Source organism: Ciconia boyciana, chromosome 13 (assembly GCF_034638445.1).
Source record: "Ciconia boyciana chromosome 13, ASM3463844v1, whole genome shotgun sequence".
NCBI classification, from domain to species: domain Eukaryota; kingdom Metazoa; phylum Chordata; class Aves; order Ciconiiformes; family Ciconiidae; genus Ciconia; species Ciconia boyciana.
In genome coordinates, this window is record NC_132946.1 from 3,673,360 (window position 1) to 3,690,615 (window position 17,256).

General features: G+C 53.5%; 1 protein-coding gene across 5 annotated transcripts in view; it reads left to right on the plus strand.

Annotated features, from left to right (window-relative positions):
- Positions 1-16,375, plus strand: part of PEMT (phosphatidylethanolamine N-methyltransferase) — a 43,592-nt gene extending 27,217 nt beyond the window's left edge. For 2 of the 5 annotated variants that reach the window (XM_072878093.1, XM_072878088.1), the window contains exons 4-8: positions 4,480-4,625; positions 9,011-9,122; positions 13,217-13,291; positions 14,070-14,130; positions 14,901-16,375. In XM_072878093.1, the coding sequence (XP_072734194.1) occupies positions 4,480-4,625; positions 9,011-9,122; positions 13,217-13,291; positions 14,070-14,124 (388 nt within the window). In that variant the 3' untranslated portion in view covers positions 14,125-14,130; positions 14,901-16,375. Of the gene's footprint in view, positions 1-4,479; positions 4,626-9,010; positions 9,123-11,676; positions 11,794-13,216; positions 13,292-14,069; positions 14,131-14,897 lie in introns of those variants that run through there. The other 3 variants (XR_012044933.1, XM_072878091.1, XM_072878092.1) reach the window with 3 other exon arrangements.
- Positions 16,376-17,256: the final 881 nt, after the last annotated feature.

Sequence of the window (17,256 nt, forward strand, 5' to 3'; positions counted from 1 at the left end):
CACAGTCCCCAGCTGACCTAAATAACATGCACACCGGCGCTGGCAGAAAAGCAAAGTCAATTATTGGCAAAAGAAGCTGTGAAGATGATGACCGGGCTAACAATTGCCGGTGGTATTGGCAGGACGATTTTAGTGTTGTTGAGGTTGTTTTTTTCGAATGAACAAGATCTTTTGTTGCAGTGTGTGCTGCTGGGCACCACCGGATGGTTTTACCCCCGTTGCCTCCTTTTGCCAAGAGGAACAAAACCTCAGGCGTGGGGGATGGACCGACATCCCGCATGGTGAGAACGGCACCTTGCAGCGGCGGCTGCTGCTTCCGAAACCCTGGCCGCCTGCACCACCGCTGCTTCCTTGCTGCCTGCTGGCCCTGGCCCAATTCTGCCCCAATTGCATTTGCCAGCCCCAGTTTCCAGGCTGATTTTTGGGATCAGGCAAAGGGAGCACTGCTGGGCTGTGCTGTGCTGTGCTCCCAGCAGTGACCCAGTTTGCTGGGTGAGGTCTTTACCCTCCTTTGTGGGAAAGGGATTACAAAATATGCTCACTGTGGGCCACCAAGAGAGGCCTAGAGACCTAAAAAGCTCAGCTTCTCTCTTAGTACGGTATTTCCCGATTTACTTTGTGCTCCATGTGGCCTTTGGAGATGTATTTGGGCTGTGGGTTTATAAGTTTTCTGGTGTTGCAATCACCGTTCTCCGGTTGAATAAATCAGCGCCTGTTCATGCAAACCTGGCCCCATGTCCCCTCTGCGTCCCAGCGAGAGGACCTGCAGCCTGTTTCCCTCGCTCCCACTTTCTTCCTGCAAGCCCACCTGCGTGACATCTCCGACCCCGTGCTTCAGTACCATTTTGAGTGTTTTTCCAGTTCATGTGGTTTATTATGTGATAAACTAAAGGAGGGTAGATTCAGACTAGCTATAAGGAAGAAATTTTTTACGATGAGGGTGGTGAAACACTGGAACAGGTTGCCTAGAGAGGTGGTAGATGCCCCATCCCTGGAAACATTCAAGGTCAGGTTGGACGGGGCTCTGAGCAACCTGATCTGGTTGAAGATGTCCCTGCTCATTGCAGGGGTTGGACCAGATGACCTTTAAAGGTCCCTTCCAACCCAAACCATTCCATGATTCCCACAAAGCAGTGGTACGCGTGCAGCAACAGCTGAGTGTCTGAACAAGCGTGTCTCTGATTTGGGAAGGGTGGGCAGAACAACGCCCGCTGCCTTGGCTTCCCCATGCAAAACCCTGTGCCACGCTGTGGCACTTGAGCAGCCCAACCACAGCCGCAGCGGCTGCTTGCGCCCTGCCAGGAATTGGCCAAATCTGCCAATTTGGCCAGAGCAGAGCTGATGGATTTGGGGTTTTTCCCTGCTGGGGTGGAGAATGGGTGCCTCTGGTATCATGCTTCACGCTGGCAAGCATGGGGAGATGTCAGGGGAAGCCCCATTTTCCCAACTTCCATTTGCCAAAGCTGGGGGCACCTTCCAGCCTCCCCCCGATGGCAGATGTCCTTGTGATAGCAGCCGGGTATGGGATTAAAGTAGGTCGCAGCCCAGCCCCCCCCTCCCCTGCGCTGGTAAGAGGGATGCTCCTCACCATGGCAATTGCTCCGCTTGGCACATAAAGCATTTCCAGGTACTGAGACAAAGCGTGGCTTTAATTGGTGTCCTCTTGGGTGCCGAGCTGGGCCGCTGCCTTGTCGTGCAGCCAGAAATAAATGCTGTAGCAAACATGACTCAGAGGCACATGGTGAAAGGGACTGGTTTCATGACAGATCGGCTGCATGACTAGCTCCCCTAGCAAGGGAGATGGCCAACACCTTGTCCTCCCCCTGCCAGGGAGGGTGAAACGCGGCGTGGTGAGGCTCCCCCGCCTCCGAGGAGCAGTCACGGATGCCAGAATAATTGATGACTCCGTGCTGCTTGTCAAGGCCCAGCATCATAAATGCCTAAAAGGTTTATTTACCAATTCTGAAAACTCCTGCGCGCATCATGTTTAATGCAAATAGAGAGTATGTTTAGGAAGGTATAAAACATTACTAGAGGGAAAGGCAGTCCATTATCTCCGTGCAAACACCTCCGTCTCTAGCTGTAAGCCAAACAGTAGGGGACCGAGCAAGACATGCTGATGAGGGTAACTAATGCAGGCCTATCCGACCATGAAAAGGAAGGATGGGATCATTTGGAGCAGGGGAGACAGCTTTGCCAAATCAAACCATGTCACGTGCTGGTTGCAAAACCTCAGAGGCTGATTTGCAGTCAACCAGTTCAACGGTCTTGAAGCCACCTTTGTTCTTCTCCTGCTCTGAGGCCAACTCAGGTCACTAGCGTAGGATAGAGGAGCCTCAAGGATGTAAGATAGCATGAATCCAGTTCATCTGGAGCGAGGAGCAGCCTCCAAGCACTGTGCTCTAGCTGCACCTCTCTCTGGTACCCGTCTCTTTGCTGGGAACTGGGATCCAGGATCTCCCAGACCTGCCTCCCCAGGGATCAGCAGCAGCGTTTTTTGATTGCTGGGAGATCCCTTCCCGGTGCTGGTACCCTGTGGAGAGGTCCTGGCCAGCTGCAGAGTCAAACCTCCAGTGCTGTGAAAAGGCATTAGCATCTTCCTCTGCGGGAGCAAAGAGCTCCAGAGCATCCCCAGGGATGTCACATTGTGCTTTGAGAGCACGGGCCAGGCCAGGATTGCTCAGGCGGACGGGCACAGGGGGATTGCTTTCCTCCCAAACCCAGGCAGCGCTGGTAGCAGGGATGCAGATTTGGGCTTCCTCATAGGGGAGACTTTTGTGTCATTTAAAAATAAATACCAGGGAAATTATACAAAGGGTTGTGCAGCTGCTGCCGCTTCACGTTGCAGCCAGATGTGTGTGTTCCCATCAGTAATGATTTTAAGCTAAACCAACATGAGCCTGGAGAGCGCAGGGAGGTGTGCTGGGCGCTGGAGGAGGGCCAGCCCCGGGGACGTCTGCTCTTACATTGCCCGGGGCCACGCTGGCGTTCCTGTGCCTGCGCTCAGCTCCTTGGAAAAGGGAATTTCCCTGTAATTTCCAGCGTGGGGGGCAGAGTGTAAATCACCAAGACGCTGTGTTCTTGCTCACTCACAAGCACATTACATTTATTTTGTGTTCTGTTTCCTTGCCCCAGTCCAAAGCGAAGATTAAATGGCTTGTTCTGGGGTCCTAAAAACTCCCCGGCAGTAGAAAACCTAGTAGGAATGAGCTCCAAGGAAAACAAAAAATATCATCCAGGTCCCTAAACCATGGGGTTTAAATATAATCCTGGACTTTGCTTGGTGCATGTAACTTGCCGTCTGGTCTTTGAGCCTTCGAAAGGTGCCTTTCCAGGCGCTTGTCCGTCAGCTGGGCAGGCAGGATTGTCTCTCTCAGCTTTCATTTGGGCAACAGAGAAAATCCAGGGATTTGCAGGGCTTGGGGAAGCTGGACATCAGGGAAAAAAACTGTCCCAAGCCCTGCAGGTAACGGCACGGAAGCACTTTCCAGCCGAGGAGCCCGGGAGCGCGGGCAGGAGCAGCTCTCCTGGCCCAGCCCTGGCAGGCAGCGGTGGCCAGAGGCATGGGAGAGCTGTTATTCCACTTGAATTTCAGCCTCCAGGGTTTTCCTTAAAAAAAGGTTCCAAGTTTCCTACCTCATGTATCAGCAACATGTGGAGAAACACTGTGTATGGCTCTGCGGGTCTGTTATCTCCTCTCACTATTATTAATAGACATTTTTTTAATCACAGTGTTGTCTCCTTTGTAGCCATACGTTTGTATCGGAGCTATGTGAGATGCTGAGCCTGCCAAGCCTTGCTCCGAGCAAGGTTCAGGGAGCTGAAGGGAGGGGTCACAATTATTCCACTCACAAACGAGTATTTGGAAGGTCAGACCTGAAATGCCTGAACGAGCCTGGAGCTGAGGAGCTGTGTTCACACTTGAAAATGCGTGTCTCTAGTATTTTCCTTTCGCCGTTCCAATCCTCCCCCTGACTGTCAGGCTTCAGCCATGAATCACTCCTGGGCACGTGGCTAACACATGAACGCTGCAAAATATTTTGATGGAGAGGAACGGGGGTGGGAGCACGAGATAACCCAGCCGATTGTTTCCAACCCTTCAAGTCCTGTGCCGAGGCATCGCAGCCTCCAGCATTCGCAAGGGCGTCTTTCCCAGAGCTCCCGGTCATGATGAAACCTGGGGTTTGGTGAGCAAGGCAAAGCTTTTGATACTGTAGTTCAGTGGGGTTGGTATTTCCAGGAGTGAGCAAGGGTTGCAAGTAGAAAGAGCTGCCCCAGGTCAAGCCCTGGCTGCTCACAAGGCTTTGGCTCCTTGCTTCTGCCATTGGGAGGTTGAGTAGGTCCAGGTGGAAAAAGGGACGCGGTGAAGGGTCCTCCTCAGTAGCATCCTCTCCCAAAGCCCGCGTCTCCTCCCAGGGAGAGGTGGATGGTGTTAGTAATGAGTCGCCGCTTTAACAGCCCTTGTTGTCTCTCCAACAGCTTCACAGAAGCCATGAAGAGCCAGCCGAAGCTGGAGGGCTTGGACTGCCACTGGGCCTATTACTCGGGCTTGGCCGTCTTGGCTGTAGGGATCTTGTTTGTCATCTCCAGCTTCTTAGCACTGGGATTCACTGGGACATTCCTAGGTAAGCACTAAAAATTCAACAGCTTAACCAGAAAGTGCATTTAATCCTTGGAGGGGTCTTTTGCTAGAGCAGAGTCCTGTAAGAATCTCCTCCTCCTTGCCTTCAGGGCTGTTGGATTTGGTCTTGGCTTTATCACCAAAGCGTGATCTAACCATGCCGTCACCTCGCACGGAGGAGATGGTGCAGTGGTTTTATACGGTGAGTCCCATCACCTTCAGTGTCAAGCCTGAAATTTTGGAAAGCAGCTGATCATCTGACAGCCCAAATGCCCTCCAGAAAAGGGACCCCAAGTGCAGACCCTGCGAGCAGGCACAGCGGGTGCGAGCTGTCCGGCAGCCTTGCTCTGAGCCCCCACACGCTCGACACACGTGCCGAGGCAAGATCTCGTTTGCTCTTCCCTCTGCAATAAACCTGACGTTTGTTGACAGATTCTTTTATCTGCCGCTTTATGGCAGAAGGCATTTTCCACTGTGCCTGCTTTCACATTTAGAGAGTAATTCTATTAGCGTTGTTGACTTTAAAAACATGCCAGTATGTGTGGAATTCATAAAAATAAAATAGAGACAGGAACAATAAATATCTAAGGAAAGGGGCAGCTCCCGCTGGCTGAAATAATCACAGCCCCAGCTTTGACACTGCATTTAGGCTGTGCTTTTGCAAGTGCTTTACAAACCAAATTCAATTAGCTCCTGCAGCGTCGCCAGGAAGAAGAGAGGGAGGTAATAAGCCTTCCTGGTTTCAAGTGGAGTTGCAAAGAAATGTGTTGAGTTGGCCAAGATCCTACTGCCAGAAATAGAGCTCGGCACTCCTGAATGTGTGCCCTCACCCTTCATCTGTGCAGCCCCGCTCCTGGCCCCATGTTACACCCCTGTCCCCCAGCTACCGGGTACCGGCGTCCTCCAAAATCACCCGCAGCCCCCGGGAGCGATGCTGTGCCTGCGGAGACATGTCCAGAGAGGCCGGGCACAGGAGTACCCACCAGCAAGAGCTGCTTGAATGCTCCTGAACTTCAGCCAGGTATGGGGTTGTTTACGTAAAGCCTGATTCATCCGACCAGGAGGATCCACTGGAGTTGAACCGCTGGGGAAAAGCAAACAAGTGAGTCAGGCTCAGCGTAAGCGGTGAGAGCGGCCCTGTCCCCCTCTGCTCTGCATGGCCGGTGGCTCCCGTAACCCCCCGGGGCAGGCAAGAGGCAGATGTTAGTCGCCCGTATCGGGCACTTCTGCTTCATCCTCTCGGCCGGCGGAGGCTCTCCCTGCCACTGGGCTGAGGCTGCACAGCTCCAAGCCTTGCATGACGTAGCAGGGAGCGAGGCCAGCTCTCTCTGCTAGCCGGGGCATGACGGGTGCCGGGGCAGAGCTGAGTCAGGACGGGGAGATGCCAAAACCATGTGCTGGTGCAGCCAGGCTGGCTCGGGACCTCTGTGCCACAGAGGCATGGCCCAGCTGGAGCCCCACAGAGCATCCATCCTTGGACCGATAGCGGCTTCTCTGCTCCGTGCAAGCCCCCACGAGTCCAAGTCAGCAAACTCTTAATGGAGAACACTGTTCAGCGTGGTTTCTTACCCAGCTGTGGGGAAGACAAGGGGTCTGCAGGTCTCTGAGGATCTCACGTGGGATGTTCTCTTGCTCAGGACTCACTTGGGACTGGTACTTCCAACGTCCTCCTGCGTGCAGGGTTTTAGTGATGTGCTGGCGCTGCAGGAGGAGCAGGGTCCCCCAGCAGTGACAGCACTTCTGACTGCAGGTAGCAAAGGGCTGCACTGCTTTGGCAAGAAGGGGGCATCCAGCTTCTTCTCACAGTCGGTATCTGAGCTCAAGAGAAGGTTTGAGAGAGCCTCTGACACCCAAGCACTTCAAAAACTTACTGGAACAGCATTTGATCCTTCCCTTCTGGGTTTTCCTACAGCAGTGAGGGCTGAACCAGGCAGGGCACAGAGGCCGCATTGGGGCTGCGCGTTAGATTCCTCTTTAACAGCACATTTAAGCTTTGGAGCGGTTGCGGAGCACTTTGTCTCTTAAGCGTGGGCTAAACGGTGCAGCAGGAGCCGCGTGAGTCACCCAACAAGCCTTTCCGTGCCACCCCGTCTCCCGCACAGCACCGCCGACCCCAGCCTCTGTTTGCAGCAGCTGGATGCGGCCCCTCACCCCGGCAGCCCTCTCCCCTGCAGAGCAATCTTCCCGGTGCCCTGTCTCTGCACCATGCCCTCGCAGGGATTCGGGCATCAGTTCAGCGCCGTCCGCCTCGCCGTTTGCCCTATTTCCTGACGAACGCAGTGACGAGGGCTTGGCTTCCCGGAGGCTGAGGGCACCGACAGGCGGCTTTGCCTGTCTGAGCCCATCTGTCTCGCACCCGAGCGCGGTTCCTTCCAGTGCTGACCAAGATTTCAAGTAAATCTGACTTGACCAAAGTCTGTTACTGGGCTATGCTGAAGCTGGTGGCTCTCGGGAGAGAAGGGGAGGTGGTGCATCAGCCCAGGTTGGGCTCTGGGGACCGTGGGGGACCTTGCGGAGTGCATCAGATGGCTTTTTGCTGCCACGATCCAAAGTGTCTACCCTGTGCAGCGAGATGGTTACACTGACCTCCAGCAAAAAAGAACCCAAATTAGATGCCAAAGTCCCCCAGCCTGACAAGGAGCTGATTCCTGATTCGGGGGCTTAATGGAGGCACAGGAGATGCCCAGGCTGGTGCTGTGCAAACTGATGCACGGTCCTTTCCCTTAGCACCTGCCTGAATATAAAAATATCACAGGTCCTCTGTGACGGTCGTGTTCATTTAACTGTGTGGGTTTAGAGGCAGGGTTTACATCGGAGAAGCTTGTGTCCTGGGGGAGCTGCCTGCTCCCCTCAGCTGCTCTGTGCTCTTGCTTGCGGGGAGCCTGCCCGGAGGGTCCTGCAGCCCCACCGCTGCCAGGCTCAGATAAGCCCCTGCCAGCCCCACGGACCCAGGGCTTTGTGCGAACCTCCCCGGTGCCAGCGCCGTTTGGGGAGCGAGGTGTTCAGCCCAAAGATGAGGGCGGGCAGGGGATAATGAAGCATTTTGACACATAAGAAAGCACAGAAATGGGCTGTGGCGGGGGGTGATGTGTTCTTTCTACCAGAACAATCTCAGAGATGCATTGCCAAGTAACTGTGAGAACATATAGTATGAATACCAGGCAATTATCCCACTTAGTGGCCTGTAGTTAAAGCCCAAAAGCATTGTCTAATTGGGCAGGCGCTGTTTATCCTTAGAAATAAATGCTTCTGCACCGTGTGAGGTCAAAGAAATTACACTGCGATCCAGGTAATAATAATAACCTTGAATAGTTTGCACTCCTGTAATGCCTTTTATCTGGATTTCTGAGCACTTTCTCACCATACATTAATCCTCACCGCCCTCCGCGCTATAAGAAAGATTGATATTATGATCGGTGCACAATAGCACCGGGACGGATGGAGGGGACTTGCCTAAGGTCAGGAAATGGGCTGGCAGCAGAGCTGGGAACGCGACCCAGGGCTGCGGCAGCTCCCTGAGCTGAGGGACCGGCACCGCTCCTCGTGATTGATGCTGCATCTTGTACAGTGGACGTAGAGCAAAATCCTTGCTGGGCTTCATGCTCTCGCAAGTAAGACCAGCAGAAATCAGAGCTTGACATCCCAGCCGTTTCTCCCCCCCAAAATGCCACTCAGAAGCTGCACAACATTTCCTTGCTTGTCATTTCTTTTCCAGGCTCCTTTCAGAAGGGTGGAAGGATTACTCCGAGATAGATAGGAAGCTGGTTGGATGCTGACAGTTCTGAAAGCTTTCCTCATTACAGATGACAATCACCTATTATCATCATCATCATGATGCCGATAATTGAGTGTTTTGTAGGCAGAGGTGCTATTTTCTGAAATTCTGAGAAATTCTCTGAACTATGAGATAAGGGTGACACTGAATGAGGGCATTTGGTGGTGGCAGTCGTGATTATAACATCTCGGAACACCATTACAGTGCGCTGGGCTTATTTCCCCATTAGATGGATTTGATCCTATGCATTTGCTTCCTCGTCAAGTGGCATCAGATGGGCAGTTTTCAAATGAGAAAGCCAGAATCAGCCAGTTGGGACCTCGAGAGCTGCCTCCTGATGAGGGACATGGCTGCCGTAGCCTCGTTGCAATGCACAAACCTTCCTCATGGGCAAAGACCCATTCCCGGAAAAGCTGATAGACACAGAGTAAACAGCCAACCTATTTGTTGCTCTTTTCTCAGCCTGGAAGTCAGCAGCGAAACCCCTCGTTCGCCTTCACTCTGCATCCCTGGCAGGGATGTCCTGTGGCACAAGGAGGGTATTAGCATGCCAAAGCCCCCCGCGACTCCCAGCTTCACGAAGCCTAACCAGCAACCCTCTGTTTGCTCTGCAGGTGATTACTTCGGCATCCTGATGGAGGCAAAAGTGACCAGCTTCCCCTTCAACATCCTGGATAATCCCATGTACTGGGGCAGCACAGCCGTCTACCTCGGCTGGTCCCTCATGTGAGTACGTGCCCACGCCAACGCCAGCGGTCGTAGGGCAAGCGTGGGGTCTGTGCTCGGCAGGGCATACGGTGCCGGGCTGTATCAGAGGACAAAGAAACACTTGGTGATGGCGGTCAGCGATAAAATGGCAGGGAAAGTGCAACATGCCCTGACTTCTCGCTTCCTGACTATTTTTGTGCGTGCAAAATCTTCTGCTGTCATAAAAGACTTGCAGCATTAATTGTAGAAAAATAAATAACGGCCAAGTGCTGGGGAGAGGAAGCATCAGCAAATGCTCTGCAGCTGAATGAAGTCCTTGGCAGGCTCTGCACGTGGAAAAATCAACAGTCAAGGCCGAATTCATGCCGGGTGTCACTCGGCAGGGGCAGGGCACTGATACTGGGGATCAGTGTGACCCTGTAATTACCTCTGAAAAAAGCAAAACAAGCCAACACACCCTTTCCCCCACTGCACGGTGATAACACTTCCGAAACACTCCTCATGTGATACAACATGGCTTAATAGCCTGCTTAGGAGGAAATGAATAGGCTGTAATTTAGCAGCAAATGAGCAATATACTCTATTCTGTGTAACAAGTTTTATGTGGTTTTCATTTAAGATCACATTTTATTTATTTGCCCAGGACAAAAAACCCTGGCTGTATTACACAGGGAACCCGAGGAGCATTGCCGGCCTTTATCACTAGATATTTTGCATATATCCTGAGTTCCACCTGTCTTCTACTTCAGTGGAAAAAAGGAAGGGCTTTGCCACTTTCTGGTCACCTTTTCAGCCACGTGTGCAGTGGTTTTTGGTCCCTGGTAATACATAAAGCTGATGGTTCCTCTCCTGTCTCCGCTGAGCCTTGCTGCTCTTCGTTCTGCACTTGAAATTCCCGCCGCTGCCATCAGGGCTGGCCGCATGAGGCCATTTGCCTTCCTGGCAGACCCACGGCACTGGATTGGGTCCAGACCCTGGGAAATGGTGCACAAGAGCTGGGGCGAGCTCGCTGCTGGGGCTGTGGCAGTGCCGGGCAGGAGAGCCAGACGCGGGGTTGGCAGCGGCGCGATGGCAGTGTGGATATTGCAGGGGGAGTGGGGCAGAGCCGGGGCCGAATGAGCCCCCCCGTACCGCACCACGGCTGGAGAGCGACTGGCACCACCACCCTCACAACAGCACAAAATGAGGAATTTGACCAGGAAGAATTATAAGAAGATTTTTATTTGTTTAAGATCAGCATCGAACTATTTCCTAGAACCTTTGCAGAACCAGCTGAACCCTCCTGAGCTGTTTCTGTCGCAGAAATCCCTTCTTCACCCCCGCGAGAGAGCATCCTCACATCGGGTGCACGTTGCTTGGTGTTCCACTGCAATCCTGGGCAAAAGCAGCTCAAATCGGCTCAAGACAACAGTGTGATTGCGTCCTTTGTCTCATTAAAAGGCTGCCTCCGTAAAGGGCAGCGAGGCATGACAATTGCTGTTAACAAATTGCTGGAGCTGTGCAAAGTGGCACCAGGACATCGCCCACCTGCCCTGGGGAAGCCCTGCACAACCCTTCCTGCAGTGGTTTTGACTGTTTCTCTTCCCTGGGATCTCAGCTTGGGCTGCTAAGGTTTTTGGGGGGTCCCAGATCTCTTCTGCGGTCCCAGGGCTTTCAGAAGATGTTAGGTGTCTGCCCTCAGAGGCCAGAGCTAACGTCCCGGCTCCGTGGCAGTGGGAGGGATGCTGGAGGAATGTGTTTGCCGTCTGGTTTTGGACAGACCTAAAACGTAGAGCGTATTTGTCCTCCCTCAGTGATGTATCACGCTCCATATACTGGCATCAGAGCCCAAAGGATTGATTCCTTTTCATCTGTAAGGGCACATACCACATAACGTAAGCGAGCCTGGCAGCGCACCAGACAGCCTGCCTTCTGACTCCAGTCCAACTTTAAAAGCATCGCGTGGGGCGAGAGTCGCTGTTTCCTCCCTTGCAGGACATCGCAGCTATCCCCAGCTCGACTAATGGCAGCTCTGCAGCCAAAAATGTGTCCGCCAAATGCTCTGGAGAAGGCACCTCTGCCGATCACCACGAAAACAGGAGCTTCAGGAGGAAAGGGCAAAGCGGGTGCCCCACGTCCAACACCCGGGACCACCGAGGCTGGCAGGAAGGATGCGAGCCCACACTATTGCTTTTGCAGAGAACCCACAGCCACGAGGAGCTGCAGCAAGGGTTGAGGACGGACAGACTTCCTACCCAAAAAAAGTCCTACCAAGACCATGAAACCTACCTGGCTGACTCTTTTGTCGACCCTGCTACAACACGAGCCCTTGCCCAATAAGTAGGTCGAGCTTGTAAGAGGAGGGGAACAACTCACCCCAATGCTTCTCATCGCCCGCGGCGAGCAGCCTGGTTTCTCCCGAAAGACAAACGGAGCATTAGCTGTTTGGGGATAGCTTTGTGTATCTTTGGTAGGGAAGTGTTTTAACTCATGGCAACAGGCTGTGTAAATCAGAGCTGGAGCCGCAGCCAAATGATGCAATTAGAGGTCTTGCTGTCAACAAACAGTCATGCAAATTTGTTCTCTCTGATAGGAATCAAGGAGGAGACATGACTAAGCATGTAATAGTAGGGGGCTGGGAGAGGAAGAAGTTGCCTGATGCTTCCTAATGAGGGAAAAACTTATTGCAAAGTGGAAACAGTGAAAAGGTGAAGATTTGTGTGCGTCTCTCCAGGAACTGATGTGGCTGGGCAGTACCTGACGGCAGGGCCAGTACGAGGTTTGGGTAGTTTGGTCTCTCCTCTGAAGGCATGTTTTCCCAACAGGACTAATCCCCTTGCACAAGGCTTGCAGGATGTTTATCCTCACCAAGGACCAGCTAAGTACTTTTTTTTGCTGACAGCCAGCTCTTGCCCCCCTCAGAGCTGAGCTGCGACCAGCAATTAAAGGCAATCAGCAGTGTCCTAATTAAGGGCAACACTTGCAGCCATTAGCTGGAGGTGTAGGATGCAGAAGGGGTTTTTTGGGAGGGCTGGTGCCTGTGGTGAGCCAGACACAGCCACGCTTCTCACTGGGGAGATGGGGCCGGGACCTTGTGGGTGCTGGGTTAGCAAGCGGGGAACGGCTGCTCGTGTGGCCACTCTCACCCGGGGGAATTTGCACACCACGGGATGGTCTCAGCACTTGGTTTGGGGACGGTAACTCACCTGCTGAAATCCTGGTGCCGTAGCAAAGCCCTCGCTGCCTTTGCTGGCGTCTGCCACAGACACTTTTGGGCCAAGCATCAAAGAGGTGGCCCCATGTGGGTGGTGCAGGTTTGCTGCCTACGTTGAGATCTCTCTTTAGAGCAGGAGGTGATGGGGATATTTTGGTCCCAATTCTTTGGCCTTAGTGCTCCCATCGCATCCACAGCCCGCGAGCATCTCTGCCCATAACCAGACAGTGCGGTTCGGTGGGTGGCATTGGTCCCCCGTGCTGTGCCTGGTGACCCCCTGCTGAAGAACCCCATTCAGCTGGGCCTGGGGAGGTGATAGGACGTGTTCCTAAACCATCTTGAAACGGGTTTGAATGTGAACCGAGCCCCCAGCACCCCATGCACCCAGCCCTGATGCAGCAGCCACCTCAGCACCCTTCACGGGGCAGGCATGGACCTTTCCATCCCTTTCCATCCCCAGCCCTGGGATGACTCAGCTGTCGTTTCGATGTATACGGTACCATACGCTGCTCCGTCTGCCAGGTGTCTCTTGCACCCTGGGTGGCCCATCTTTCTGCGCACATCAGGCATTTCCCTTATAGCGCTGGCTGGGAGCCACAGCCCTACGTAAGCAGCTGCTCAGCTATTAAACGGCCTTATAATCTCAGGACTTAGCATCAAAGCAGAAGCTCTCTTAGCAGAGACGTGCAGGGATCAGACTTAAAAGAAGTCGCCGAAGTAGGCTGGGGAAGAGTCTTTGCCAAGTAACATCTGTCTAAGACAGCTAACATTAAGTAAAAAAAACCCAACCCTTTTGTTCGCTTCTGTTTAATGAGCACGAGAGTGCTCTCCTGGAGCCTAGCGTCTCATTTCACTTTCTAAACCAGGTCTTGCATAAGCCCATGTACCTACCTGATCTTTTTCTTCTCTTTCAAAACAGGCATGCAAGCCCAGCTGGCCTTTTGCTGACAGCTGTAGTGGCAATTTCCTACACAATCGCAATGCTGTATGAGGGGTGAGTAGCTTTGCAAAACTGGAGAGCTTCTAATTATTTCTACCAGCTTTAACTCCCAAGGTTTCGGGGAACTGCAGAAGTAGAGATGTTTTTTCCAATTAATTCAGCAGGGAAGAAGGAAAACAGAGGATTGTTTTTCAATTGTTTTGATAATGGGCAGATTCCTCTCTGAAACTATTTGCTGAGTTCTAGGATCATTTATGCGTTTGTTTATTTTTATCAAAATGAGCTCTTTTTTTCTTTCGAGTGCCTGATTCTGTCTATAGAAGAACAATGAGGAAGGCAGTGAGAGGGCTTACTGTGTCATCTGAAGAGACCCTGCAAGAAGAGCTTGCATTTTGTAGTTCCTTAGATGGGCTTCTCTGATATTTTGCACCACAATAGCCCGGCAGCCCAGGACAGAGCAGCCCAGAATTATTCCCAGAAGCAGCGGTTGTGCTTCAGCAGTGAAAGGTCTTTTGTGTTTGCAAGGGAGGAGGAGGTGCAAAGAGAGCCGAGGCCGGTCTGCATGCAAGGGGAGTCCGAGCGTGTGCTGAGCCTCGTCCCGCTCGGCGCAGGGATGGTCCTGGGTGGGAGCAGCTTGGAGCTGCTCCGCAGTCCGGAGAGACCAAGCCGAGGATTGCCATGGCACAGGAATAGTCAGGCCGTGCCAGCCTGTGAAGGGCAGAGTTTCTGTGCCCAAAGGAGAGCACGCAGTAGTCTTGATTGTAATTCTTCCCCCCTTCTTTTGCCCCTCTCTGCCCCCTCTCTCCCCAAATTCCCATCCTCCCAACCACAGGCCTTTCACAGAGGAAATATATCGGCAGAAACAGAAGGGAGTGAAGAACAAGTAGCAACAGGTATGTTTGCTAATCGGCATTGCAGCGAGAGGGGCTGCTTTGCTGGGCTCCCCCACCTACGAGCGTGTTCGATGGGGACGGGAGCACCACCCGCCCTCCCAATGCACCCCTGCCCAGCCCTGCCCTCCCCGGCTCCTCCAGAGCCTTTCCTGCACTTCTCAAGGGGTTTGAGCTTCAACAAAAACCGCAAAAACCCAGGCACGAAGGCTTTACACAGTGGCAGTTGTGTCCGCCTCTTGGCACCCGACCAGCAACCCCCAAATTGTTTTGATTATATACTTGAGAGTCAGCGCGAGAAAAAATTGCTGGGGAGCTTCGAGGCTCCAGGCTTAGTCTAAATCAGGCAGAAAAAAACAGCTATTGGCCGTGGCAGGTGCTCCAGCGAGCGGCAGGGATGGTGCGAGAGGGCTTGCGTGCCCGACCACCCCGCAGGGAAATCGCATATCCCTGCTCCAGGCTGCTCCACGCCTGAGCCAAGAGCATTTCTGCACATGGGCTTGCACCGGCTCACCCCAGAGACTCAGCCCAGGCTTGCCTTTTGAGGCCAAAGGTTTCGCAAAAGCATAAGTTCCTGCCCGGGCTCCTTTCCCTGGGGTTAAATGCCCCCCTGGAAACCCCCGGTGCATCTACCCACTGGCAGTTGGAGAGGCTGGACAAGCACACGGCACTGCTGAGGTTTTGGCAGCCCCGTTGCCTCTGCCCCAGCAAAGATGCTGTGGCACCAGGGAAATCCCTAACAGACTCTTGTCTCTTTGCCTTTTGCAAAGCAGTATCTCGGATACCTCGGCACAGCATGCCTCTCCGGTCCCCGCGCTGTCCGATTTGCCCGTTTTCCTACTGAGATGTATCCTACTAATTAGCCCAGCAACCCTTAATGAGCCAACTGAGCACCCTGCAGTATTGGAAGTGATCAGAGGAACAGCCTGAGCATGGTGGCACCTCCTTGCTGCAGCCCGCGGGAGCTGGGGGTCCCTGTCCCCAGGTCCTGGTTCCCATTGCCGGGTCACTGTGGCTCCTGCCATGAAGGTGATGTTCTCCCGGGAGCCGCATGGCGCGGGACCTCCCGACCGACCTCTCCTCCCTCACTGATTACTGGAGATCTGCAAGGGAAAAAGCAACCCAGCTCCAAAGCCGGACTGGAGGGCAAGCAGAGTAACGATGGAGACACCGGGGGCCTTTCGTAAGCGAGTTCTGAGCACGGGGAAGCACCGGCTCCGGCTGTTGCTGAAGGTCATCTGAAGATGCTGCCGAAGAGCCACAGGAAGCAAACAGAAGCTCGGGTGAAGCAATGGAGAGGGCTCGGGAGCCCCTGGGGCGTTCAAACACGGCTGGGGAAGGAAGAGGGGAAACTGCTGCAAACTCCACAACAACAAAACCTGCTGTAAACCCAGCAACAAACCTCATCTTTTCTGGGAGAGGGAAACCTCCCCGTCCAGAGCTGTGGTTTCCCACCTGTGCAGAGCCCTGTAGCATCTCCGCACTATTTGCAAAGGCTCCGAGAAAGGTGACTGAAAAGCTACATAAATGTGAACGGATGACCTAAACCACCGCCCAAGGGGGATGGAGGGATGGCAGCCATCCCGTGGGGAAGCCCCAGCATGGAGAAGACCAAGGGGAAGAGTCAATCCCCATCCACACCCTGCAGATATCCCATCCCTGGCCGTGTGGGTGCCCCGGCCCCTTCCACACCCACCCAGTCCCTCCTGTTCCCCAGGGGCCACGTGAGGGTCCTGCCTGCCTTCCCCACCACCCAGTGCCTTCCAGCTGTTTTTCACTGCCTCGCAGGGGCGGTGGAAGGGAAAAAGCTGCTTCTGCCTTTTGCGCTGTGCAGCAGCCGGGTACGGATCTGCCCCTCCGCCCCTGCCACCAGCCTCGGCGAGTCCCAAAGAGCCTGGTGCTGGATCCTGCCCTGAGCGGGAAGATCCCAGGGGTGATGCTCCAGACCCAGGCTCAGTGTTTATGGATTCCCAGAACAGTTTGAGAAATAAGCTGTAAACAACAAAAAATAGCAGCGTAAAGCCCCCAGCAGCGGCGCTGGAGAAGGGAGCTGCGCTGCTGCCGGCTCCCGTGCAGGCGCCGGGGATGTGGTGCCGCGTCTCAGCATCGCATCGTCCCTTCCGCAGAGGGTCCTCCCTTTTCGCAGTGTCACCTCTGCAAAACGGTCCGATTTCCTTTTGCTTTTGCATGTTGTAATTCACCCTTCGGGCATTGCTCAGCAGGAATTAAAAGTGTTGGTTTCTTTTCAGTCCAGCCTCCATTTCCTTCGGCCCAGCTCACAGACGCTGTGTTTATGTTTCACTGCTTCAGAGCCATTACACGAGGATTTTTTTTTATGGCCATCTCAATGACCTTCCTCTTAAAGACTTGGGCATAGTATTTTATTTTTAGATAAGTTTCCACATCCCCTTCACGGTTAGTGTTTATAGACGGAGGGTAAAACAGCCCAGTACCCATAGCAACCAGCAAGGAGAGGATACATTGCATTATTCAGACAATTTATGTCAGAGTTGCCAGTTGTGGCTCAAAGTCTCTGATGTAAATAAATTCAGATTTGTTGATAGGTGAAATCAGTGTTTACCGAAGAGACACGTGCTTGTTTGGGAAGGATTACTCTTAACGAGAACGCAGCGAGGGCTGTATTCATGCTATCTCGTTCCCAGTCTGGGGACCGTGTATGCCTTTCCCTGTCCCCGCTGCGAGGCCGGGGGGACCCCAGTTGTACCATTCCCATCCCCAGCCAGGATCAGCCCCCCCAGATGGGTGTCTGTCACCATAAACCCCAGTGCTGGAGCTGCTTCCCCTCCCGTGCCCGCAGTATCCCAAAAGCACGGGGGTTTGGTGCTGCACTGGGACCAGCTTCGTGGACTCCGTCCCCCTTGATCTGCCATTTCAAATCCAACCCTTCCCACTTCCCCGCCGCTCCATGTCAGCTTTGCATTGCACAAGGGTTTTTCTGGGGCTATGCCAGATGTATCCCCGTTTCTAGTAGCTCTTCCCGCAGCAACCAGCGCAGATTAATGTGTCGCTGCGTTTGCAGAACTGGTTCTGGCTTCCATAAAGCTGGAGTTTGATGTTTCAGAGGCATCTGTTCTGTTCCCTAAATCAAAACCGAGGAGCTGGAAGGTG